Here is a 25,770-nt window from a genome sequence, read left to right as displayed (position 1 = left end):
ATTTTGGCCATTTATTGAACCTAAATTTATGACTTAACTATAATCTCTTCAAGCATTCACCAGAGAGAAACTGAAACACCAAATATATTTTTAGAGATACAGACTTGAAAAATAATTTTTAAACTTTCCAGTTTTGCTTGGGGAGTGGGGTGCTCTAGTTTGACTGTAATAAGCTTATGCTAAAAAGCAGCATTTGTTTACATGATTGAAACAGTGTTCAATATTTTGAAATATATTTTGCATGTATGCAGCTAATTATAAAAGTACTTAGAATTTCAAGGACTTGTTACAACAGTAGTTACTACATTTGGAATAATAAATACGTCCAAAACTATTTCAGTTGTTGTAAACTTCTTAATGTTGTTTTTGTATTTCGACTTTCTGTTTTGTATGGTCTTATGGAGCACTTCCTATTGTTTTGTATTAAAATATTATTTGAAAGTGAAACATTGACTGATAATTATGAAAACCTAAGCAATTGAGACTGCACTGTTACTCTACAATGTTATTTGACCCAGATTGTGAGAAGTCTCACAAGTAATATGACCTCATTGTGATACAGTGTAACAATAGAATGATGAGACTGCTGTCACATTTTCACTTTCACCAGAACATATCACATGGTTTTGTGTAAGAAGTAAATATTGTATTATAACCAGTGGCGTTTCACTGATGCCACTATAACATCATTGTAATTTTAACCATAGATGTTGAATATATATGAAAGACATCATGCAAGCTAATTATTTGAAGATTCCCAATGTCTTTTAAACTTGATAGAATATTATTTTTGTTCAAACAACTTTATTTTATTGTTAGATTTTTGATACACACTTACCCAGGCCACTACATTTAAATTTTTCAGGTTCTTGGACTTCTTAATCCAAACTTGCGCCTTCAGGACATTTCTATTGTTCAAGGACATCACATGTAAATAACACACTTATATTTCAGAAAAGACAGGGCCTTGATTAGAGAGATACATTTTTCTTCTTCCAGGAATTCTCAAAGATTTTAACAAATAAATTTTGCCAAACCTAGAAGGTGCTGAAAAGACAGTGTCTTCACAGATTTGGTGACTTACGTTATGAGCTGAAATCTTGACAGTCAAATCAATGGCAGGTAGGAATTGGAGGTAAATAGGCGTACAAGAGTTTCTAGAAGAAACTTGGTAGGGTATCTGCCATTTCAACTTGGATTTCAGTCAGTAAATAATGGTGGCGTGTTTGCTTTATCTTACTCTGTGGCATGGATTAATATGCATCAAATTTGGGCTTTATTTAACATCCTGGTCACTGTACTGTAGCAACTGATACAGTGGCTTACATAGTTGCTCCTTTGTGACATTATGGAAAACTTTCCTGTGATGTAATGTAGAGGTACATCATTGGTAGCTGTTATTTAGATTCTGCTTGCTCAGCCAACACTTGTCTTACTCATTTTCCAGAGGGCGTTTCTTCTCCCAGAGGAAGAAATGTGGGTGCATTAACGATGAAGTAACTGTGATATAGTTGCAACTATGGCAGAAAGTAGTTAAGGAGCTGGTGCTCTAATCCCCATACAGAGACATGAGGATCCCAAGTTCAAGTCCAGTCGGGGCAATTTAGGACTTAGGGAGACCCTGTCTCAACAACAACAAAAAAAAACTGGGAATGTAGAAAAGACCTGGGCTTGATCCCACTACCACCACCAAAAGAGAAGTTAGGGAGATGGCCATGAACTAAAGAAGAGATACAAATGATCTTTTTTGAGTTAAAACACCAGTGGTAGAAGCCCTTTTCATTATACTTATAAAATCATAAGACAGGAAAGTCTTGGTAGTTAATCATACAATGATATTAAATTTCCTTGTGTGTTTTTAGTTATTTTTATTTTGTTTTATTTATATGTTTGTTTTGCTTTAAGACAAAATGTTTGCTCAGCCATCCATTCATTCAGTTAGAGGCTCTGCGACTCCAGCTCAGGACCTTGTAGCACCCTACAGAAGCACACCTTGAGATGCACCCCAGCCCTCAGTGCCGTATTTTGCAAAGTCATAATCTTAATGAATTAGATAGTTCAAGGTATCAAACATTCAAAGTATCTTCAACTTTCTGACACATACTCTTACATGTAAATAAAATACTTTGCCAATTTTAGAAATAAGCTAAAATTTACTTCAACAGGCCTAGAGGTAAAATCTAGAGTTTGTTCATTGATTTCAGAAGTGTGTTGGTTTTCTTATCAGTAAGGATGACTCTTTCACCCCTTTTTCATTTCTTTTCATAATGGTTATAATTGTCTCCTGACTCACATTATTTATCTAAAAAGTATTCTAGTGAAATACTGAGAAAAGAGACTTCCATCTTAACTAGAAATTATTAGTGTGAAATCGTTGATTTTAAAATTGAATTAAATTACTCATGGGTTACTATGTTCAATAGGGTAAAATCTAGCTTTTAAGAAATATATCATGTTGGGGCTGGGGATTTAGCTCAGCGGCATAAGCGCCTGCCTTGCAAGCAGACAGTCGTGAGTTCGATCCCCAGTACTGGTAAAAACGAAAAAGACAAAAAAAAAAAAAAAAAAAAAAAAAAAAAAAAGAAATATATCATGTTAACTATTGTGAGAAAAATTGTGATTGGTTGCTTGAGCTTTTTATTTATTACTTATGGCAGAATAGTTACAGATTTATTTCAACTTAAAATACCAAAAATCTAGAATCTGGGTATATTAAGTGAGGTATATCAAACTCAAAAAATATTTTGAGGAAATTTTGTGAGATCTTGTCTCACTAAAATCAAGTAAGGACCAGAGGTGCTACTACCTGTGTGTGTATGTGTTACATGAACACGTCAAGTCATTGTCACGTCATGTACAGAGAAACAAAAGTAAAAATCTTTAGTAAGCTAACTTCCAACTTCCTCCCCATCACCAGCCTCCAAAGTGACCTGATCTTATTAGAGCTAATCTGAATTTGAATCAAGTGAATTCATATGATAGAGTTCATTCAGAAGGAAAACTTGCCTTTTTTATGTGAGAGTTAATAAGATTAATTTGGCTAATAAAAGTCATTTAATATCTCCTTATCTCAAGTAATGTTCAAATTTCCCAAACATTAAAATTTTTAGATTTTAAGTTTTTGAGCAGTGTTTTCTTGAATTATCAGGGACAGATTATTGTTTGGATCAGTCTTACAGAAAATAACCTTCCTAACTTAGGTTTGTATAATGCTTTGTTTTATTAGCTCAGTGGTGGTGAACCTGTGGCATGTGTGTTATTGTGTTTTTCTTTTAAGACAATATAGTAATGTGTGAGCTTTTTCTAAACTAAAAGCTCAGTATTTAATTGTAGTGTTGGCACTTTGCGATAAATTGGGTTTGGAGCTGTAGTTGGGACACTAGGTCTTTAAAGGTTTGTCACCACTGAGCTAGTTCATCAATGAGAAGTATTCTTTCTAATTATCGTTGTGATCACCATTCACCAAATAACAATAAAATTGTAGCGATTTGTTCTGATCTGAAAGTAATTGCCAGAATGGCCAGCGTAGCTCTGATAAGTACCTTAGACAGACAGCTGTCCTAGATACTACCTGGCGTCTGAGCACCCCACTGTGAATGTACTACAAAATCCTTTAACTTTTCCAGTAATAACACATATAATGAGTTAAAGAAATAGATTGGTGGCTAACTTTTTTCTAGTACCAGCCCAGACACTTCAATATCTGTGGTTTATTTCATCTCCTTAAAGATACACAAAGTGGCTATTAGGGAATTAAATACTTATTTTTCCAAACAAAGTAAAGTAGGGAAATGTGAGACATTGTAAAGTGTGGTATAAAATGTTCAAAATGATTCAAAAGAGTTAATGGTAATCTATGTGTGCCACCAACTATGAAGTTAAACGTCTACCCAGGTCCCACAATAACCTTTATGATGCTGTCATTGTGTTTTGGTTCATACTAAGTTTTTTTTTTTTTCCGTACTGGGAATTGAACTCAGGACCTCACATTTGTCAGGCAGGCTCTGCACCACTGAGCGAAATCCCCGGCTCATGTTAATTTTTTTGTCTGAACAGTGCTAGAAGTTATTCTCTTTAGCCTAGGATGCTTTAAATGCTATAACCAAGGAATTTGTCCAAATGTGAAATTAAAATATATATTGTATTCTGATAAACCCATGTAAACATAACTTTTTTTTTTTTTTTTGTCTTTTTCCTTTTTATCGGTACCAGGGATCGAACTCAGGACTGCTTGCTTGCAAGGCAGGCGCTTATGCTGCTGAGCTAAATCCCCAGCCCCGTAAACATAACATGTACAAATCTTTTTTCTCTTAACTATTTGAAATGTTCCACATACTATTTTAAGATTGATTTCAGGTCTCAGCATAAATTAGTATAAGTCAGACAAATTTCAAGTTATCTGAAACATAGCAATTATTTATATGTATTTGCAAGGTTTAAAAAGCATTCAAAGGAACTTTGCATATTTTTTCTACATGATATTTGAAAGGTTTTTGCCCCAGACATGACACTGTGTGTGTGTGTGGGGGGGGAGGTGGAACTAAAGGGCTCTATCTTGAGGTCAGCTTTTCCTGCCCCTAGGCGATTTACCTGTGGTGTGAAATGAGGCTACCTGTGCATCACTAATGCCCCTTAGGCACCACCCCAAACCTAAGCTACAGGTATCCCCCCACCACCACCACCTGTCAGGCGGAGAATGCCACACCCCCTAGAGAATGCCAGACCCTGGAGGGTCAGGGGGTCTCTCCCCACATTCTTAAAAAATAAAGGGTCACTTTTATTTCATATTTCTTATCTTTTCAGCCACTCCAAAATCCTATCAGATGGTTCCCTTCTGTGCTGAAAAATTCTATCAATATTTACCACTACAAAACTTTTTGGGGGAATCAGTATTCTAAACATTTCTTAGTTTTGTGCACACACAGACAACACACACTAGTGACATTGTGTGCTGAATTTTGAGTAGTTTCTTTTTAGATTACATTTTAAATGCATTTCTCTTCAATTGTTGGCATACTTTTTAAAATTTGAAAGTGAATTTGTTAACGTTTTTTAGATTAATCAGAGATGCTAGTACTTTCACAAAGGAATGAAAAAATATCAGTGTACTATCATTTTATTGTAATTCTAGTTACTTAATACTTAAATGACTTAATGACTGACTACTTGAATTATGCATTTATGATTATATTTCCCTATTTCAGATATTTAAAAGAAAATTTTCTTGTGATTTGTCCCATTTTGTTTGAAATTGCAAAAATATCATTAATTTTAAATTCTAAATATATTTAGAGTATGTTCACACTTTGTGTACATTATTCCTAATTTTTTAAAAAAAATGTTTATATCAGTTCTTTTGTCTAAAGCTTACTCATCTTAAAGGCTGTATGTTAAAGTGGGATTTTGTTATAATGGCCTTTCTTTTCTAGGTTGTGCTTGTATAGTAAAGTTACTGTGCTGAAGTAGGTCTTAGCTGTTGAGTTAATTTATTAACAAGTGCTAAATATAACTTGTATGGCTTACCCACAGTTGTGTTGAATGCTGTATGGTTCTATCACAGGAGAAAGGATAGTACAGTATACTTGAAAGTAATTGTGATGTGTAGTATGTAATTACATACAATATGTAATTATTTCATAATAGCACCTTGAGCAAAGTATAGAAAAAGTAATTAAAATATTGTTTGCAACTGCAGTTTTAAAGTTATTGAAATACTTGCCCTTGATAAAGCCAACTTTGATGTAAAAGGTAGATTAATTTTCTTCTCGGTTTTGTTTTATTTCCAGGTGGAGGTTTAGCTGTTGGAACAGTTCTTTTGATTGGTTAGTACAAAATATATGTTTTGCTCATTCTATTAGTTTTCTGTTGTGTATTATGATTTTATGAGTTTTTCTGTTTGGAATCCAAATATGTAAAGTACTTACTGTCTAGGAAGGTAAATTGGAGAGAATTGCTTTAAATTCTAACTTAAATACTGATTTGAAGTTAAACTAGGCAAATATATCTGAAAATGTAGCTCTTATAAACTTAAAGATTCACAGTGCATTGTGCTCTATTTTTAAGACTAAAATTAGCATCAGTTGACTTTTCAAAAAGTCAGTATTTAGAGTGGAATGATCCTGGCAAATGATTTGAAAAACAGAATTTCAGCTTGTGTTTGTGTGTAAATACAGGCACATTCGTATCTGTCACACATTTATCGTTATATTGGCAGAAAACAGCAAGCTAATCATGATGCTGTGCATCTCTAACATGGTGAGATTTCTGATTTAAATCAATAGTCCTGTTTGGCTGATTTTTTAGTGTAGATCACAGAATCTGGGATTTGAGGTAAACCTTCACAGTTACATAACCAAAACTCCACTGTTACTGTTTGATCCATAGTCCTGTCACATCTATTATACCCATTTTGTCCTCTGAAATATTACAGAATGAACATGTGTAGTTCATTCAAATATTTGAAAATAGCTAGTTTATCACCTGTGTTCTGTTGCAAACAAGCACTGCTTCCTAAGCTGGTGTTGTGATTGTAATTTTTACAGACCTCTTTCTCTGCACCGTTCTATTGGTACAACTGCTGGTCTGACTTTTGTTGTGCCTAGAATGGAGTGTGGTACTCTGAATTGAACATGAGCTATACTCACTGAGCCCTGACTATGAAGTGTGGTAATTGAGACGGGCTGATTAGTGCCTGGCAGAAATGAAAGTTAGGTTCTAGTCATTGGCTGCCCTTAGCAAGGATGAGTCGTAAATACTGAGAAAATTTCCATCAAGAGTGGTTACGATGTGAGTGGTGGTGCTTACAAGATGACATGCCCATCAGCGTTTGCCTAGTACCAGCACCAGCTGGGGGAGTCGGAAGCAGTACCCGAAGCATCCTGCGCCTTGCTCTCCTTGCTGTTTGAAGAGCAGTGCACTACCTCCTGGCTTTTAGGAGGATCCGTATATTATGCTGTGTTTTTCATTTCTACACCAACCTCGCAAGGTGCTCATTCCTGTTACCTTTGTTCCGTTCATGGAGAAATGAAGATAGAAGAGTAAAGGAACTTGACCAGTATCACAGTCAGAAAACCACAATGTGAATTGTGCTGTGATTCCAAATCTAGCCATGAGCAGTAAAATAGTTGTAACCCTTTTAAAATGATAGCGTTTTAAGTAGTAAAATAAAGCCCATATATGTGGGGGTTTTGTTTTGTTTTATTGCAGTACTAAGGGTTCATCCCAGGGCCGGGTGCATACTAGACAGGCACTCTGCCGCTTTGTTTTTCAGACAAGTTCTGGCTGGTCTCAAGATCGTGATTCTCCTGCCCGAGCTACCTTTGTAGCTGGAATTATAAGCATACAGCAACACGCCGAGCTTATGTGTTAGATGAGATTGGCTGGGCAGATTAGGAGTCTATTCCGCTGGATTCTGCACTTTTTTCTATTACACAGTGAATAAACTCTGTCTCAGGAAGTGGAGTAGCTCTAAAATATGAATGAATATAGGGATTGAGGGCAGTGGCTTGGTGCCTGCAGCATTAGTGTGTTGCTCAGCATCAAGAAATTATTTTTTATTCCAGAAGTAAGAGAAAATTGAAGTGGGAAAATTATGTGGACTAGGAATTTTTCACTGCGGGTCACCAGCATTTTAATCATTTCCATTGGAAGTGGATTATTCATTTACCAAGGCGGCTGTACGTGTGCAGAAGTGTGGCCTTGCTAAGTAGTGTGTGGTCAGTTTCAGTGGAGACGGGACCTTGTAAACTAGAGGGAGTCTGTTTGGACCCGAATATTGCGAAATAAATGAATGTGGATGCAGGAAAGGCCAATCTCAGGGAAAATCCTTGAAGAACAGATTTTCATTAGGATGCAATCTACTTCTTTAGTACTGCAGTAAGCTTTGAGATGTTTTACATGGAAATTGTTTTTTGGGGGCAGAGGGTGGTTCTTGGGAACCCACGGCCTTCACACTGAGGTGCATTCACAGCCTTCTAGGGAGAGTGTCCTGCTAAATTGCCCAGGCTGGGCTGGAATTTGGGATGCTCTGACTGGGCATCCTAGTGCTGGCTCTGAAATTGCTTTCTGATAAATCTGCATGGAAAGTGAAGTGATAGCAATGCCAGATCTTCATCTGTTTGTACAGATACCCTGAAATATGCTTAATAAATGTCAGGAATTAAAATACAAGTTATGTGACATTCTTAGTAATCTCTTGCATCAGTTACATGTTTTCAGTTCTACAAATAGCAGTTAGCGGACACTCTGTCAGACTGGGAGTTACCATTGCAGATGCCCTGACTTCATCTGATAGACCCAATGTGAGTCTTAACACCTCGAGTCAGCCACTGCCGTCGAGGACCACCTGATGCTGTTATGTTCATCCTCTCTTCTCACATAAGGGCAGACACTCAGTCTGGGAGTTCCCACTGGTCCTCTTCCCTTCTGTATGGGTCAGCGTGGCAGGCAGCACCCGTAAACTCCTTTGTAAGCCCACAGCCAAAGTGCCAGCCAGGCTAGGGTCCCTGTTTTTTGATTTGTTTTGATGTTCGAGCCAGGGTTTTGCTGGCCTGGACCTTGCAGCCCTTCTGCCTTAGGCTCCTGAGGACAGGGATTACAGGTCCACTCTGTGTGGCTTTTCCCCTGCAGCCTCCCCGCTGGGCCAGTAGCGCTCGCAGACTCTGCAGCTGACCGCTCCTGGCCTTGCTCAGTGTGGCTTCCTGCTTCATCACCACCTGGAGGGAGACAGCGCTCAGCGTGGGCCGAGCTGACCTTGGTAATGGAGTGGCAGTGTCACCCTGCCCTGTTTCCTTTATCAGGAGTGAGTCACTGCCCTGTGATCCTTGGGGAAGAGGTTGGAATGCATGAGGACGGTGACCATGAGATCCCTAAAGAATGCACTGTCGACCCATCACCATCCTTGTCTGTCCCATCTGCTCTCACAGGATATTATGGTATTTTCTTGTCAGTTGTCTTCAACACTTTCTGCCTGGCTGTTTCTCTTCTATATCACGCAGCGCATTTTGAGCATTTCCCTTTGTAGAGAATCGGCTGCCCAGCTGGCCCCATCTCTGTCGTGATGTCTGTAGGACCCAGCCATGCCTTCTTATTTGCACATGGTCTGTGGGACAAGGACCAGTGTGAGGAGGTGCAGCAGAGACTCTGACCCATGCACCTGTAGTACTTTATGGAGTTTTAGGAAAAGCTGGCCAACCTGATTTAGTTTGATATGTTATACCCTTCATTCCACTTGTAGCAGTGTAGTGGAGCTTCACTTTATGACCCAGAGAGGGCAGCCTGTGAGCTTGTGGGGCGTGCAGCTCTTCAGTGAAACTGCCTGGCTTTAGCGTGTGGCACTTCAGTCTCGATGGTGTGTTTGGCAACATTGGGCAATAAAAATGGTGGCTTTTCCCCTTCATGAATTAAGCTGGTTGCTGGTTATGCATACATAACTACTCACAGTGTGTGTGTAATACACAGTTTTAGAAAAATGTGAGAGCTTGGGAAAAGATGTAAACAGAGTCAGATTCTGAGCCGGGCTGAGGAGAGATGGAGACATATCCTGCAGGAAGTGTCACCAGTGTGTGTGGGGGGCCAGCTTTGGACTGTATGTGGGCATTGCTGGGTGGCAGTCTGTTCTGTCTGAGGGACAAACAATGAGCTGAACACAGGCCAGAGAGGTCAGCTCAGCTCCTGAGGCTCAGCCTTAGCTCTTCCTTGTGGAATTCAAATCCTACAACTCCATGGCCCTTGCACCACCTGAAACCAGTGTGCAGAAAACCAGGCATGTGTCTCTGTCCACCAGCAGACTCCTAGGATTTCTGTCTATTTAGCCTTCAGAGCCAACTAAATCCATCCCGCCTCTCCTCCTTGTTTTCTGTGGTCACTGTCTCAGAATTAAGCTCTTCCAAAGCTCTTATCACCGAAATTTGTGTTTATCTCCACCATATTGTGTTTCCTCTTTGGACTCAGTATCCTACTGTTTACTTCCCTTCCAAACCTTTCCAGTTTGACATCTGTGACACCTTTTTCAGAAGGTAAAAACCAACCCTAATATCCTAAAATCTTACCTTTTTTTGGAAACATTTATTTATTGATGATTTTCTGTGTACCAGGCACCATGCAGAGCCCTTGTCATGTGTTTTACTGTTCAATTTCAGAACAGTCAGATAAGGTGTCTACATTTAACAGGTGATAAAATTGAATTAAAAAAAATTTAATTATGCTTTTTGAGAGTATCTTGCCAAGTTGCCTGGGTTGGGCTTGATCTTGGGATTCCCCTGCCTCAATTATGATGTGTGCTACTATGCCTAGTTATAATTAAAGTTTTGGGAGGAACTAAGTAACTTGATTAATGTTGAGATTCATAGTCAAATTTCTTTGATGCTACGCCATTTAAATAAAGACCATTTAAAATGATTTTATCATTTTTAAATTATTTTAAAAATCCCTTCTGAAGGACATGCTGTACCCTTAGAAGGCAGCCCTGCTGACCCCCTCCCTCCAAGCGGGTCCTTCCCTCAGAGTGCATTACAAGGTGAGCTTGTCAGCAGCTTCTACCCTTGAGGTTTGCATCCCCTGGTCCAGACACCTTCCAGAAGCCACACATGTCATTGGACACGGGGGACACTGTAGATCCAACCATAGCAGACCTTGTCTCCTCCTACCTCTGGGGACGGGGATCTGTCACTAGTGAGTCCTCTCCTTATCTTAATCCTTTCCTCTTTTTAGTTCTTATCTGTGTGCACCATAAACACCTCAGATTTTGGTGAATTGCACACTACTGTATTTCTGCAGCACTCGGGAGTTGGAGCCAAGAAGGGCGCAGGTTCAAGGCCAGCCTGCCTTAAACAGCAAATTCAAGGCCCACCTGGGTTGCATAGGGAGACTCTTTTAAAAAAGAAAGAAAGAAAGAGAAATGCAGTCACTTGGCCAGCTTCCAGTGGTAATGAGAACTCTGAGGACATCAGTTTCTGGGGCGAGAGGTATGTCATGAGCCTGTGGTTGGTTGGCCTCCTACTTCCTGATGTGTGACATGATGGTGGCAGAGTGTAGCAACTGTTACCTCCAGGTGAATAACGGCGGGAGGGCAGATGAAGGGCAGGGATTCCTGGGGCCCTTCCAAGGACACAGTGACCAGGAGCCTGCACAAGGTCCATGTACCACGCCAGGCCCCAGCCTTGAGGTGTAGCAGAGCTTTTCCTTCCGGACCCTACTCCTTCCCCACTGCACACTGTGCTGCAGACACTGCTGTTTCTCTGAAACCACGTTAGTCAGAAATACTAATCACCTTCTCCTTGCTGAACCCAGAGCAGACTGGCCAGCCCTCTTCCTTTTTTGTCTTCGAATCAAGTCCTATTGGCAGTTGTCCTTTGCTTGAAGTATTCACTTCCTTTGGATTCTGTTGTCACATTTGCTTCTGGTCTTCCTTACTCCGCTTTACTTAAAATATTGTGTCTTGTTCTCTCCTCTAGTGCTGCTCTATCTGGGAGGTCTCAGGCCCTGCAGTCCCTGGGTGGTCAGGGAATAAAAGTAACCGGAAATCCACTGCATGGTAGGATGCACAGAAGAAAGCAGTGAGCCTTGTCTGCTCCCTGTTCAGCATATCTGTCTAGTACCTCGCAGCTGCCCCAGACCCAAGCATCTGGAGCTGAGTGTGCAACTCTTGCCTGCTGCAGATCCCACCCCCTCTTCTGAGCCTTCCTCTTCCTGGGATCCCTGGCTTTGTATCTGCCCGGTGACAAGCCAGAGACCCCAGTGATAGGCATGGCTCTCACCCTGTCTCCATTCAGAAATCCTTAAACCCAAGTGCTTTCCAGTATAGAGGGAAGTGAGTAGGCGGGGATGGCCTTGAGGGTGCCCAAGCTCAGCTGGAGAGAGGGGAGTAAACGTCAGCCTCCAGTGTCCCAGCTCTGCTACTCTACTGCCTGCAGACAATGCAGAGCATGAGTGGACCAGGAGCTGCTGGTCCGCCTTCCCTTGTGTGGCCCTGCTGCCTGCTGCAGATGCAAGGAGAGGGCGCCTTGGGCCAGTGACCAGAGTGGGAGCTGGTGCTTCCAGAAGGGGGCTAGCGTGTATTTGCCAGCCAGCCCTGGAACACTAGACCCCTCCTTGGAGGTCCTTTCAGTCACAAGTATGGCCAGTGCAAGCCATAGACAGCACCACCATCCTGACGTGGGCCCCGGCCAGGGTGGAGTGAGGCTGGAGCCAGCTGGTGCCGGTGGTTCCCAGGAAGGGGAGGACTGAGAAGGAAGGGAACAGCTCTGTAGGCGCCTGGACCACAGAGCCGGGACTTGAGGCAAGGGTTACTTTTCTAGTTAGTTTGTTTCTTTCCTGAAAAGTTGTAGAATAACAGCCCTGTGCATATTAGAGGGAAAAGCGATAATTTTACTGGACTGCTCTTAACTGAAATACTTCTGTGCAGATTGAACTCAGCTCTCTGGTGACAACCATGGAGCAGGTTGAAGGATTTGGTTTTTCTGACAAAAGCGGCAAGAAGTCCTCGAAGTTTTAAGTTGGGAAATTAGAAACTTGGTTTTGTGTTGGGGAAAGGTCACCATGATGGTCCTCTTTATCCACGGCTTCACTTACTGCAAAGACAGTAGCCACCGCCAACCAGAAATAAGCAGGTCACAAGTTTTAAACTGGCCTCCTATCCCACTCAGGATACTGTCACCTTACTGTCCAGGAGGGCCACACCGCATCCATGGCCACCTAGGAGTCACTGACAGTCACAGTGTCACCATGCTTGAGTTCAAGTCGCCCTCCCTGTGCTTAACAGTTGGGTCCAGGGTGGGAGAGCAGGGTACGGCTGTGTGGAGATGCCCAAGTGAGGTGTGAAAGTGTCCTCTGTGAAAGAAGGGACAGGGCAGAGATCTCAGCGGAGGGACACCACAGTCACATCACTTCTGCTATGGAATACTCTTGCGCTTGTTCTATTTTATTGTTTGTTATCTTTGTTTTCCCCTTGCTGTGCCTGACTTAGAAGTTAAAGGTTCTGAGAGGTAGGCAGATATTTGGAACCATCAGGGGTGGTGCTACCCACAGGTTTAGGCACCTACGTGGGGCCTTAGGTGTTTCACCCTGAGGCTGTGGCCCCACTGAGCTCAGCTGCTGGAGAATTTGCCCTCACCGACAACGGTTGTGGGTTCTTGGTCTTGGGAGTAGCATTGGCACTGAGGAACGTGGTCCTCAGTGAAAGTACTGTGAGCAGTAACAGGGTATTAAGATGACTTGGCAGCGGGGGCCAAGTTAAACCCTGGCTTTCCAAGCCCCAAAAGAGCCATATCCTGAGCAGGGAATAATGAGCACGTGGGTTCCATCCTCACTGTGTGGGCTTGAGGCGCCTTTTATTTCTGGATATGCAGTGAACAAAGCTCCAAAAACTGCCAGCTTCCATGGCAGGCAGATGGGTAAGCAAATAATGTGTGGCTTTTGCTGGAGTGTTCGATATGGCTTAAAACATGACACCTGCAAGGCAAGGAAGCAGGTGATTAAGCTGGAAAATGTGGGTTATAAAATTAGGGGTTATTATAACCATGTAAGACAACTTACACAGAAAGGGCACTGAAGGGAAATAAAATTTTAATAATGAATCTGTGAGGATGGTGGGACAGGGGTAAGCTTCTTGAAATTTAAATTTTCAGACTGGTAAAAATATTAACTCTAGAAACAAAATTATAGTACCAGGTTTGTTCCTTATATCACTGATTTATAATGACCTTGGTTTAATGGTTGCTTTTGAAAACCGACTTAATAGTAATTACTAAGGTGCTATCAATTCCTTTTCAAACGTGACTTTCTACTTTTTTCCAAAGTCAGATGGAAGCAAATGGTGACTACATGAAGCAAGCCCTGAGCATTCCCTCCTGTGAGTGGCCGGCCATCCATGATGGCTGTCCTCCCATGCGAGTCCCCGCAGGCCGCTCGCCTGTCAGCTGGGAGCAGTACAGCGACGGCAGAAGCATGTGCCTTCTCTTGGGTGCATTGAAACCTTCATGAAGTGTCCTAAACCCGTATCCAGCCCATATTCTGATCAAACATACAGTGAATGTCTTTAGAAGTATGTTACTGTAAAGACACGTTGCTGTGACTCCCCTTGAATTATTGCCCCTTACTTGTCTTGCAAGCTTCTGAAGCAGTTCTGAGTCCTTCTGCCTGAGTGTCTCTGCAGTGAAGTGAATGCTGCTGCTCAGCACCACCCAGCAGAAAGGCGGGCTTGTAAACATCACGGTGTGCCATTAGCTGCTTCCTTGTGCCTTCTGGCTCTTCCCCGAAGTTAAAGTGACCATAAAAGATGGATGCTTTGAGTCATTAGAGTGTTGAGGCAGCTGTAACAGTGCAGCTAAAGACACTTAGGAAAGAGGACTCTAGAGCTGCTGCAGAGATTTGCAGGTGTGGTGGGATAAGTGTGTTTGACATGGAGGGCTTGGTACTTTGAGCCCACTAATGCAGTGCATCTTTACTTTATCTATCTATGTGTATATATATATGTATATATATACACATATATTTATTTATTTTGGTACTGGGGATTGAACTCTTGACCTTGCACTTGCCAGGCAGGTGCTTGTGCTGCTGAGCTAAATCCCCAGCCCCTACTTTCATATAAATTTTAAAAATGTAAACATGCACTGTATTTTTCAATCATATCTTCATATATATTAACTTTTGATAGCTAGTATTAAAGAAGTAGCTATGCTTTTTAGTATATAAACTTAAACTTGTAAATCAGCTCTTCTTTGGTCAGGGCTTCATTCTAAGTTACTGTGCTGAGGATGCTTATATATGTTATCACATATAACTTGCACCTTATGAAATTGTTCTAATGAATTAACTTTACTGAATTACAATTGTATACACTAAGAGGTACCAATTGTAGATGGATTATTTTAGTTACTTTTTACAAATATGTACAGTCATGTAACTACCACCAAATTAACTATAAAACATTTCTGTTACCAAAATGTTTTCTGGTAACCAAATCAGTTCCTCGCCCTAAGCACCTAAAATCTCCTTTCTGTCAGTAAAGATTAATTTCCTTTTCCCTAGAATATCATATAAAGCTAATCATACCATTGTAGCATTTTCCTATGTGTCTTTTTTCATGTAGTATGATTTTGTAATTTATTCATGCTATTGCATGTATGTCAGTAATTCATTTTTTGTGTGTTGTTGAAGAGCATTCCATTTATTGAATATTGTTTTTCTGTTCATTAGCTGTTCGGTTTTTGAGTTGTTTCTGATTTTTGATTGTTAGCAAAGGTGCGACAACCATTCTAAAAATCAGAAAATTTTGGTGACATTTTATTTTTCCAGTTTTTATCGTGGATCATGCTTTCATGTCTTAGAATATTTATGCTTACTCCAAGAGTGCAAGATTTCCCCTATGTTCTCTTCTAACACTTTTATTGGATTAAGCTTTTGCATTTAGGAGTGCAATCGATTTCAGGTTAATATTTAAGTAGTAGCATAAGAGGTGAGAAGTTTTCCTGATTCAGTGTAGGATAAAGTAAGACTGAGGTTTTTATTGTTTACATATGGATAGTCAGTTGTTTCAGAGACATTTGTTGAAAACACCTCTGTCATAAATCAGTTAGTATGGAGGTTTATTTCTGGACTGTGTTCTTTGCTACTGTTCCATATTCTAAACGTTTACAAATTCCACATTGACTTGATTGCTGTCATTGTATAGTAAGTGTTACAGTCAGACAGTAAATCCTCCAACTGTGTTCTCTTTCAAATTTGGTTGTCCTGTCATCACTGAATTTGTATTTAAATATTTTAATTAGCTTATGAATTTCTCCAAAAAACATCCAGGATTTTCACTGGAATTCCATGAAGTCTTTACATCAGTTTTGGAGGTTTTTTTTTTTTTTTTTTTTGGTACCAGGGATTGAACTCATCATTTCACACTTGCCAGTCAGGCACTTATGCCACTGAGCTAAATCCCCAGTCCCTATTTTGGAATTTTGAATCTGTATCCCATAAACATGATGCAGCCCTCTATCCATATGGGTCTCTGTTATAGACTCTTAGAATGTTCCTGCTTTTTCTTGGCTAGCTTCCTCATGCACATACTTGGATAATTTTCAAACTATTTCATGTTTTTGGAATTAGTTACATGTGCAATTGTTAAATTATCAGTTTCTCATATTTGTTTCTTGAATGTAGAAATAGAAAATAATTAGTATATATTGACCTTCCATGCTACAATCTTGATCATCTTTATAGTCCTTCGTGTGAGTAGCTGGTGTGTGCTAACCTTCCAGTCTGCATTTCTCAGGGCTGACAACGCGGCTCAGACCTGTGCAGCGCTGAGTAGAAGTGATGGAGTCTGTGTCCACTCATTCCAATGGTCTCAGCAACAAAGTGTTCTGTTTCCATTAAGTATGATGTTGCTTGTAGACATTTATTGTCCTTCACAGCGGCTGCAGAGGCTTCATATTATTCCTCGTTAGCTACAAGCTTTTATACATTACTCTTCACTTTTTAAAATGCCTTTTCAGTATCTGCTGAAATGATGGGTTTTTGTCCTTTTTTTTTTTTGTACTGCCAATTACCAAGAAAGGTGTGATATAATTTCCAAATATAATTTATTCATTATAGTTTCTATTTCTCCGTCAATATTCTTTTTCTTCACTTACTGATACCATCCTTTCATGGTGTGAGATATTTGTGATAGCTGTTTGAAGTGGTTTTTTGTTGTTGTTGTTGTTGTTGTTAAGTTCAACTTCCGATCCCATTTGGAGTCAGTTTCTACAGATTGCATTTCCTGAGTCAGCCATCTTTAGTAATTTTGAGTTGAGAACCACAAATTCTAGACAATTGCATTGCACTGACTCTGAATTCCATCATGTTTTCCTGAGGATTTTTATTTGTGTGTTATGCTTCTTTTACTGAAGTAGACAGCAAACTTGTCCATCTCTGTAGCAGGTGTTCTCTCTCCTCAGTTTTTCTGGGTTGCAGATTTCCCTTTAGCCACATGGGAGCTTTGGTCTCACTGTGTAGTTTAGTAGACAGCTGAACATTTAAACTGAACTTGTGTGCAGATTTTGAGGCTTACTTTCTTTCTGGTTCTCAGACTAAGTTCTGTCCTCTGCCCACTCAAATAAAAGGCACTAAAGCTTTCTGTCATGTTCAGTGGTGCACACCTGTAATCCTAGCACTCAAGAGGCTGAGGGAGGAGGATTGCCTAGAATTTGAGGCCAGCCTCAACTACATAGTCAGTTCAGGGCCAGCCTAAACTGCGCAGGCAAACTTTGTCTCAAAAGTAAACAAATAAATTTAAAGCTTTTCCCCTCCTCTCAAAGAAGCAGCCAAAACCCATAGGATGGTTAAGTCTTTTATGCTTACCCTGTGGTGGCTTTTCGGCCTGTTTCTCCCTCCCAGTCTGGGGACTACACCTGAGAGTCCTACACTTGGTTGTCAGGTCTTAGAGTGCACTTGCTCTTAAGGTTCTCCCTGAACCATTAGCTATTGTGACAAACCTGAGCTGTGCATTAGGCCTCCTCAGACTAGGAAGGACCTGATTTAATGCTGCTAGGGAAATGAACACTGTTCTTAGGCCGCAGAGCCACCTACTTGGAATTCTTCCGTGCCGTGGTCCCCGTCCCTGACTTTCAGAAGGATCTCTCTGCGTTTGCTTTCCCTCTTTTCATGGTGGCTTCACACAGTTGACTTTTAAACAGTATTTTGTCCACCTTTTCTCATTTTCCCATAGCTGAGTGGTTTTCTGTAGGGATTCCAGTGTCATTTCATGAGTTCAGACCTCCTTAGGAAGGTTTTCAGTAGTGTCGTTTCACGGAGATTGGTGCTGCTTGGTATAGTGAAGGAATTTATTTGTTCAGTAAATTCATAAAGATGCTCTTGTTTTAGACAGTGGCTACCTATTTTCTTGTCTTTATGTTATGCTCCAGTTATTGAAGGAAAGAAAGCTGATAGGGAAGCACAGATACGCAGTTTATCTGCAATATAAGGAAAACAGATACGAAGCTGTTTTTATTTGGTAATGAAGTTTTAAAAATATGGCACTTTTGCCCAAGAGACCTCCAGAATCATCATTAAATCGTTAAAATTCTGAAAAGAAAAGGGATAAGGAAGAATAAAAAGCAAAGGACTATTTACTGAGAAAAAGTACAAATTTAGAAATTCTGTCAATTTCAAAGTCTTCAATTTAGAGTTAGTATTGGATTTTAAACCCAAAACTAGAATGTGAGAGTAATACTGCTTTCGTAGTTTAATAAAGGCCATCAGGCCAGCTGTGTGAAGCGTGTCAGTCCTGGGAGGTGGAGGAAGTGAAGAGGAGTCTACAGGCTGGGTCGTGGGGGACGGCCCTCCTGACAAAAGGCACCGTGTGCGGGCAGAGGGAGCACCTTGGGTACCTGGCGTTATTGCCACCCAACAGCCCTTGCAGCTTGGCGGCTGTGGGACTGGTGCATGATGGGACAGCGTGTTTGGGATTGGTCTTTCCGGAGCATCTCTCACGGACTGCCCCATCCTGTAGGGAGATGCAGGCGCTGCCTACCTCCATCCTTGTTGTACAGACAGAAAGTATCAAGGGCATACAAGGGTGCTTGGTGTGTGGTAGCGTTCTGACTGTCATCTTTCTCTTGTTCACAGAGGAGGATAAGTACAATGTTTACTCACCACTGCTCTTCAAGAGTTTCCTGGCCGAAGGTGTTGTCAATGGCCACACTTTGTTGGTTGCATCTGCTAAAGAGCACCCTGCTGACACTGTACAGGTATGGAAAGCACCACTCGGCTTTGCATCTGGGACGCATCCTGAAAGCACATTGGTTTTGAATGTGAACAAGTTACATGTGTTTATGTTCAAACCATATCTTAAAACATCAGTTTTACTATGTATGTATATTTTTACTTCAGAAGTATCAAATTTGTTAGAACATAGGGTTCCGCTTTAAATTAGTTTTCTTAATTTTTTTAAACTTAGAATCATTCACATCAGAGATGAAATGTTAATAAGCTACTTAAAGCTGACACTAATTTAAACTACTGGGTCAGGCATTCATAAAAGTCATGTTTAATAGAAAAAAATCCCATGTGGAAGAGGAGCAATACCCTTTTATTCTTTACTTTCGATTGTAACTTTTATCTTTTGACTTAATTAAATTCCATCCTAACTATTATGCTTAAGCAGATTTTCCAAACTCTGAGCATTTTTTCACTGCTCTCCAAGTGTAACATAACTATTACCTTAAGAACCCCTTAAAATAAACTTTATTTTAGTTTTAACCTTGACATTATCAGCTAAAAGTATGAGCAGTAATTACTGTAATGAGTGAGTTAAATAATGGAATAAAAAACACAGCAGATTCTATTAAATAAGCTAATTATAAAAAGGAAGCAAATTATCTTATATTTTTAATATTTTACATTTATATTTAACATAAGCAAGACTACAATATTTTGTACTTTTACTACCAGTGTTCACATTGTTATAGCCAATTTTTCTAATTATGAATTTTTCAGTTTTCTTAGATATGTTTTGGATAAAACCATGCTTAGTGTTATGTTTGGTTTTTGTTTTGCAAGAATACTTTTGCTTTATGTCTCATACTCTGAGTAACTGCTTTGAAGATGATATAATGTATTAACTACTATTATTCTCTTATTTTGTCATGAAATTTTATTTTTCATAAAATAAAAACAGAAACATAAAGAAATGCTATGTTAGTGTAAAAAAAAAATCATTACAGCCAATAGGCCATATTCTGCGTAACTGTGATAGAAAGAGAACTCTGAAAACTTAGGCAAAGAAACACACACAGAGAATGCCTGATCCTTACATTGCCAAGGTACCAAGTGTACAAATCTGAGGGAAGATACAGATACAGAAATTAGAAGTGCTCATTAAAATTATTTTGCTGTGGGGTGAATGGGTTCTCTTCCATATAATAAGCAATAAAGATAAAAAAGGGGCTGGGGATTTAGCTCAGTGGCATAAGCGCCTGCCTTGCAAGCAGGCAGTCATGAGTTCGATCCCCGGTACCGATAAAAAGGAAAAAGACAAAAAAAATATTTAAGCCTAGCACAGATTTCCCCTCTGAGAGGATTGTTCTGACTTGGAGAATTCTTAATTCTGTTGTGGAGGGCCCCTATTTAAGCCACTGTTTGAATAGAGTTCATATTCTAAATAAGAGCTTTTCCACAGATTTTTATTTCAGTACATAGTCTTTCAAGTGGCAAATCAGTAATTCATTTATAAGGAATTTGTACATAATAAATATTCATTTATAGTTAATGTCAATAGATACCGATAAAATTCTACACCCAAGTACAAGAGTCACTATAATTCTGAAGTCAAAACTAGTATTATTGTTTCACAAAGGTCAAACTTTGCTTAGTAAACAATACTGTTATAAAATGCAGAGAAAACCCCACTGTGTAATGGTTGGTCCACTGTTGCATGGCCTGTCTTTCCCTTCTTTTTCAGATGTTCAGTGTTTGAAGCTTTTCTTGATGTTTCATTTCTCCTTTGCTCTTTTCCCTGGCGTCCCCTCCGGGCCAGTGTCTGGGCAGTGCCTGCGCCCTCTTGGAGTGGTGGAGTCAGTCATCCTTGAGGCGGCTGCTCTGGTTCCTTGCCGTGTTACACACCGTACACATTTCATCTCAGACACTTCCACAGCCGTCTCGGGAAAATTTCTCCACACCAGAAGCAGAAAGGCCTGCGTATGCTTTTAAAATTAAAACGTTTTTCTCTTGACTCCTCCATCCATGTAGCTGATGCTAAAACTAGTGTAGACAGACAAAAATGTGTTTTTATCTCTATACTAAAACCAGGTATCTTTCTGAGGTATCTTCACCTTGCACAAAATCACAGGGTACCTTATATGTCTACCAGGCTTTTATAATCCATCCCATTAAATATGCAAGAATTTTAATTCTATAAACATTGAGAGCAATTTTATAGTGTAGAAAAATACAAAAAGAAGAAGATCCTTAAAATAACGTATATTGAAGCTTTAAAAGGAACAAAAATGCAGATTCTTCAAAGTTGTACTGAGTATATGCATGTTGTAAAGTCTGACCAAAGTTCTCCTGTGTGAAACAACTACATTTTTTAAGAAAGTATAAAATATATGGATCAAAAGATTTCCAAACATGAGCAGTATTAGACAGTGAAGAGTGGGGAGGTTTTTTTTAACATCTTTTTATTGTAAAAAGAATAAAACCCAACAATACAAAATAGAATAAAGCCAGTCAAGCCAAGACAGTGAAGGTGGTACAGAACTTCAAAACAGGACAATGGATCATCAACAATGGCTACCATAGGATATATTGTTACCTTCACAGTAGCTGTCTATTCTCTCAGACATAGTCAAATCAAATAAAACAGAATAAACCAATCAAACAGAACACTGAATAAAACAAAACCAAACAGTGAGAATAATATTGGGTTTCAAAAATAAGACAGGAGATCCCCCGTAGTTGCTATATCGTGTACTGTCACCTTCCCAGTAGCTGTCACCCTCCCAGTAGCTGTTCAGACCATGGCCTTAGTGCTGCAAAGTCAGTCAAACGAAACAAGCATTTAGTTGCTTTTGTACCTCAGTGGCTATCAACTGAGTCTGTCCTCTGAACCAGCTGGTTGCTTATGGGGATAGGAAGGTGGGATGGGTCTCCTGATTTTCAGCCTGCACGCTAGTCGCCTCACAGGAAAGGAGACCTGACTTCTTTCTTCCTGGGCCACATCTGGTTTGTGAGGCCTACAGGAAGCTCAAGCTAGCGTCCTGTAGGCTGCGCATGGCCCCCAGCATGGCCTCTGCTGACTCACAGGAAAAGCTAACTGGCTTCTCTTTTCTTGGGCCTCGCTTGTCTGCAGAATTGTGCTTTCAGATAGCAAAAAAATAAATAAATTCCTATAATTTCCCTAGTTGACCACATACAGGACATCTAGTGCATAGTGAAAGGAAGAACATAGGGTGAGACCTACGAGTTTGGGGAGGCCAAGGAAATTTGTCTGGATGAGTATCTCAAAGGGGAAGCTGCAAAAGGTCGGCCTCCATTCCTTACACTTGCATCTGGGTGCAGAGAAGCTACCCAGGGTGAGGGGGAAAAACCACTTGGAAGTGTTGAAAGTCACAATTCCCAGAGCCAGAGTGCAAAACCTCCTTATTTATGGGATGTCAGCGTATTAGGAAGAGTTACACATTGGTGGTGGGCAAAATTATGTCTACTTTATACATCCAGCTCTGGCCCTGCCACGGGAAACTAAGCTCAAAATATTAAAGGCAATAGAAAAATATATGTCATCTGAAAGAATAAAGTATGTAATATCTGTATATTTTCTTAGAACTTAGAGAAATAAGAACATACAATTTATAGTAAGAGTGAAAGTTAATTAGAACAAGAGAAATGACACCAGTGATAGATTTAGTTGAGAAGAACATAAGTTTTTATTATAACTGTATTCTAAATGTTGACTAAACTAGAGGAAAGATTCAGCATGTTAAAGGGAGACATGGAAAATATAAATGCGACAGACTGAAGTTTAGAAGGGAAAGCAGTGGAAAGTGCACCTGAAAGTGTTAAAGTAGTGTAGACACTGATGAAGATAAGTCAGTGAACTTGAAACAACATTCAAATGATGTAAAAAGAAGGGTGTAAAAAAGATTGAAAAGAGAAAAATGACTTTTCCAGTGAGCAGTGGTATGATTTGAAGTGTCCTAACGTGATTGGTGTCCTTGAATATGGAAGGCATGGAACAAAACACAATATTTGGAGAAATAAGGAATGAAATAGTTCCAAAAGATGAATATATGTTCACAATTTGCAGTGTTTAGCAAGTCCCAAGTTAAAAGTCCTGAAGAAAGTGACTTCAAGGAAAATTATCAGGTTGCTTAAAATAAGTACAAGAGAGGAAATCTTGAAATCTCAAGAGGAAGAAAGCACCTCACACAGACAGGACTGCAGAAGGGAGGAACACCAGGCTATATACAGTGCAAGCAGTGCATGTGGCAGCATAATGAGGGGCCTTCAAAGGAATCTCAGAAACACAAAAATCCACCATCAGTCCAAATACTGTACCCAGTGAAAGTATCTTTTAGAGACAAGTTATTTTGCAATAAGGGTTGTTGCTACATGAAAGTAAAATTAAAGAAGAAAAACTGTAGACATTAAAATCTGAAAGAACTTATTACCCCAGACTTACAAGACAGAGCAATACCAAGTGAATATTTGGCTCTAAATAATGGAATTAGGGATCCTACATATGTTTTTGTTTTTTTTTTTTTTTTTTTTTTTTGTCTTTTTCCTTTTTATCGGTACCAGGGATCGAACTCACAACTGCCTGCTTGTAAGGCAGGTGCTTATGCCGCTGAGCTAAATCCCCAGTCCCTTATGTATGGTTTTTGTTTGAAGAGATACAAGACTTTTTTTCTCATTTTGTAAAGATAAGGTGCTTGGTGGCAGGATGGATATAATAATAAGCTAAAAAAGCACAGTTTTGAAGGTAGTAGATATATTTAGTCTTGATTGTATTAATAAATTTCAAGGGTATATGTGTATACCTATGTAAGTTATGTACTTTAAGTACAATTTCTTGTATATCAGATATACCTCAATAAAACTATTCCAAAAAATTCAGATTTTAGAGTTCATACATACGAATTTTTTTTTCTTTTTTCTTTTGTCTTTTTTTTGAGACAGGGTCTCACTATATATTGCAGACTGCTTTTGAACTCACTGTTTTGCCCAGCTGGTGTCAAATTTGCAGTAATCCTTTTGTCTCAGCCTCCCAAGTTCTGAGATTACAGGTTTGTACCACCATGCCTAGCCCATGAATACATATTTTTAAGTCTTAATTCTGCTATTTTTAAAAATTAACTCAAGCAACCTTTATGTATATTGTTTTCTTTCTATGAGATAAGGATAACACCTGATCTCATGAAAGTTTTCTAAAACATGATATGCCAGTTTTATAAATAACAGATGTAAGACAAGGTAGGCACACAGATTGCAAAAATCTTGCAAGAAAAAATTCCATTAACACGGTTCTTTCCGTCTACTTGGGTTTTTCTAGCAGTTCTGATGTGGATAAACTTTGGATTTTTTATTTAGCTCACTAATTACTATGAAGATTGCTTAGGCCCCATCTACCTTGGCTGATCAGCATTGCTTGATATCACTGATCACTTCTTCTTCCCAGGTACATTGTCATCCTGTGGTTTCTAGAATACCACGTGTTTTTGATTTCTTTCTAGCTCAAGGGCCAGTTTTTCTCATATACTTTTCTCCTTTGTTAGTCCCAGTTACTTTTCTAATTTTTGAGGCAAAATACCAGACACCCAGAGTTAAATGAGACGAGGCTTATTTAGCTTACGGTTTGTAGAGGCTTCATGTAGGCCACCACTGAAGCTGGAGATTGATCACATGTGTGGTGCTAAAGCAAGGTCAGCCCTGAAAATACCGGGACCCTTAAAACAAGCCACATAATCACGCTGTTCCAGCATCAAGCAGGCAAAAGGCCCAGGCCAGCCAGGAAAACAGGTTGCTAGGCAGCAGTTGAAATTGACATTCTTCTTTGGAGACTATAAATAAACCTGCTACAGTAGTTGAGCAGTTCCTTGTCTCCCATCAGGAAAGTAAGGGCTCCACCTGATTCCAGCTAATGTCTTCTTTATTTTCTCATCTGCTCACCATCCTTCTCCCTGGGAACATCCAGAGCTGCAGCCAGTTGCTACAGTTTCAGTCCATAATAGTCTGGCTCCAAGGAAGGGTGATATTGCAGAGGCACATCATAAATGAGAAACAGTCCATGGCAGGGCAGGCAGAATACAGGAAGCAGCAGCAGCAATAGCAGCAGTCTGCCTTTTTATTTATAAAAGCTGCATTTCCCTTGAGCAATACCACCCACACCCAGGGTGGGGGCCCTTAATCCCAGCATTGCACATCCTAGATCTAGCCTCCTCCGAAAAGCCCCACCCATGAATGCATGAGGTTGTGTGTGTGTGTCTGTGTGTGTGTGTGTGTTTGTATGATCTAAATGCAAGCCATAACGCTTTTGGATACAGATCTCCTAGGACTCAGTACTTATAACTTGTTTCTTCTGTCCATACTACTAACCATAGCCTGCCCTCAGGATGTCAAGACTATGTACTGGTGACTTGCAAATTTACATATCTTCCTGAGCGTCCCCTGAACTCAACTGCCTGCCAGCTGTCTATAATTGTATATTTAGCCACCTACCTCATGTCTCAAAGCTAATATGTTCAAAAACAAACTTCTGGGCAGCTGTTCCCAAACTTGTTGCTTCTTTCGGTTAACAGGCAAATCAGTTCTTCCAGTCAGAGATTATTTCTCCTATTCTTGTCATCTGGTGTGTTAGTTACTTTTTACTCATCACTGAGACAAAATACCTGAAGCCCAAGTTGGTAAAGGAAAGGTTTATTTCTTACAGTTTTTGGAGGTTTCAGTCTACACTCAGTTGGCTCCAAGGCAGGCGGGCATGGCTGGGCTGCAGTTCATGGCAGCTGCAAACAGCAAGCTCCAACCAGCAAAAAGCAAGACACACCTTCTTCCTACCATTATATCACATCCTGGCTCCACCCCTATGTGGGTAGAGCATTGACACCATCAATTCAAGCACTGGACAATGAACCAATCACAAACACACAGTGCAAACTCATGAGGCCTGGGGGACACAGACATAAACCATGACATTCTACCCCTGGCCCCCAGGACTCATGTACATCTTTTATACAAAAGACATTTAGTCCACCTCCAAGAGTTGCCAAAGTGCTAAGTTTCAGCATTGTTGAACAGTCCAAG

The 25,770-nt window shown here is 40.0% G+C and overlaps 1 protein-coding gene across 9 annotated transcripts in view; it reads left to right on the top strand.

Annotated features, from left to right (window-relative positions):
• Elp4 (elongator acetyltransferase complex subunit 4) overlaps positions 1-25,770 on the top strand; it is a 195,056-nt gene that overhangs the window by 1,855 nt on the left and 167,431 nt on the right. For 7 of the 9 annotated variants that reach the window (XM_063256731.1, XM_013146774.3, XM_063256726.1 and 4 more), the window contains exons 2-3: positions 5,787-5,822; positions 18,601-18,722. In XM_063256731.1, coding sequence (XP_063112801.1) covers positions 5,787-5,822; positions 18,601-18,722 — 158 coding nt within the window. Of the gene's footprint in view, positions 1-5,784; positions 5,823-18,600; positions 18,723-25,770 lie in introns of those variants that run through there. The other 2 variants (XM_063256732.1, XM_063256727.1) reach the window with 2 other exon arrangements.

The sequence above is a fragment of the Cavia porcellus genome, unplaced genomic scaffold (genome assembly GCF_034190915.1).
Source record: "Cavia porcellus strain 051 isolate PalLab524CR breed Dunkin Hartley unplaced genomic scaffold, mCavPor4.1 scaffold_9, whole genome shotgun sequence".
Taxonomy (NCBI): domain Eukaryota; kingdom Metazoa; phylum Chordata; class Mammalia; order Rodentia; family Caviidae; genus Cavia; species Cavia porcellus.
This window is presented reverse-complemented; position numbering and strand designations above follow the sequence as displayed.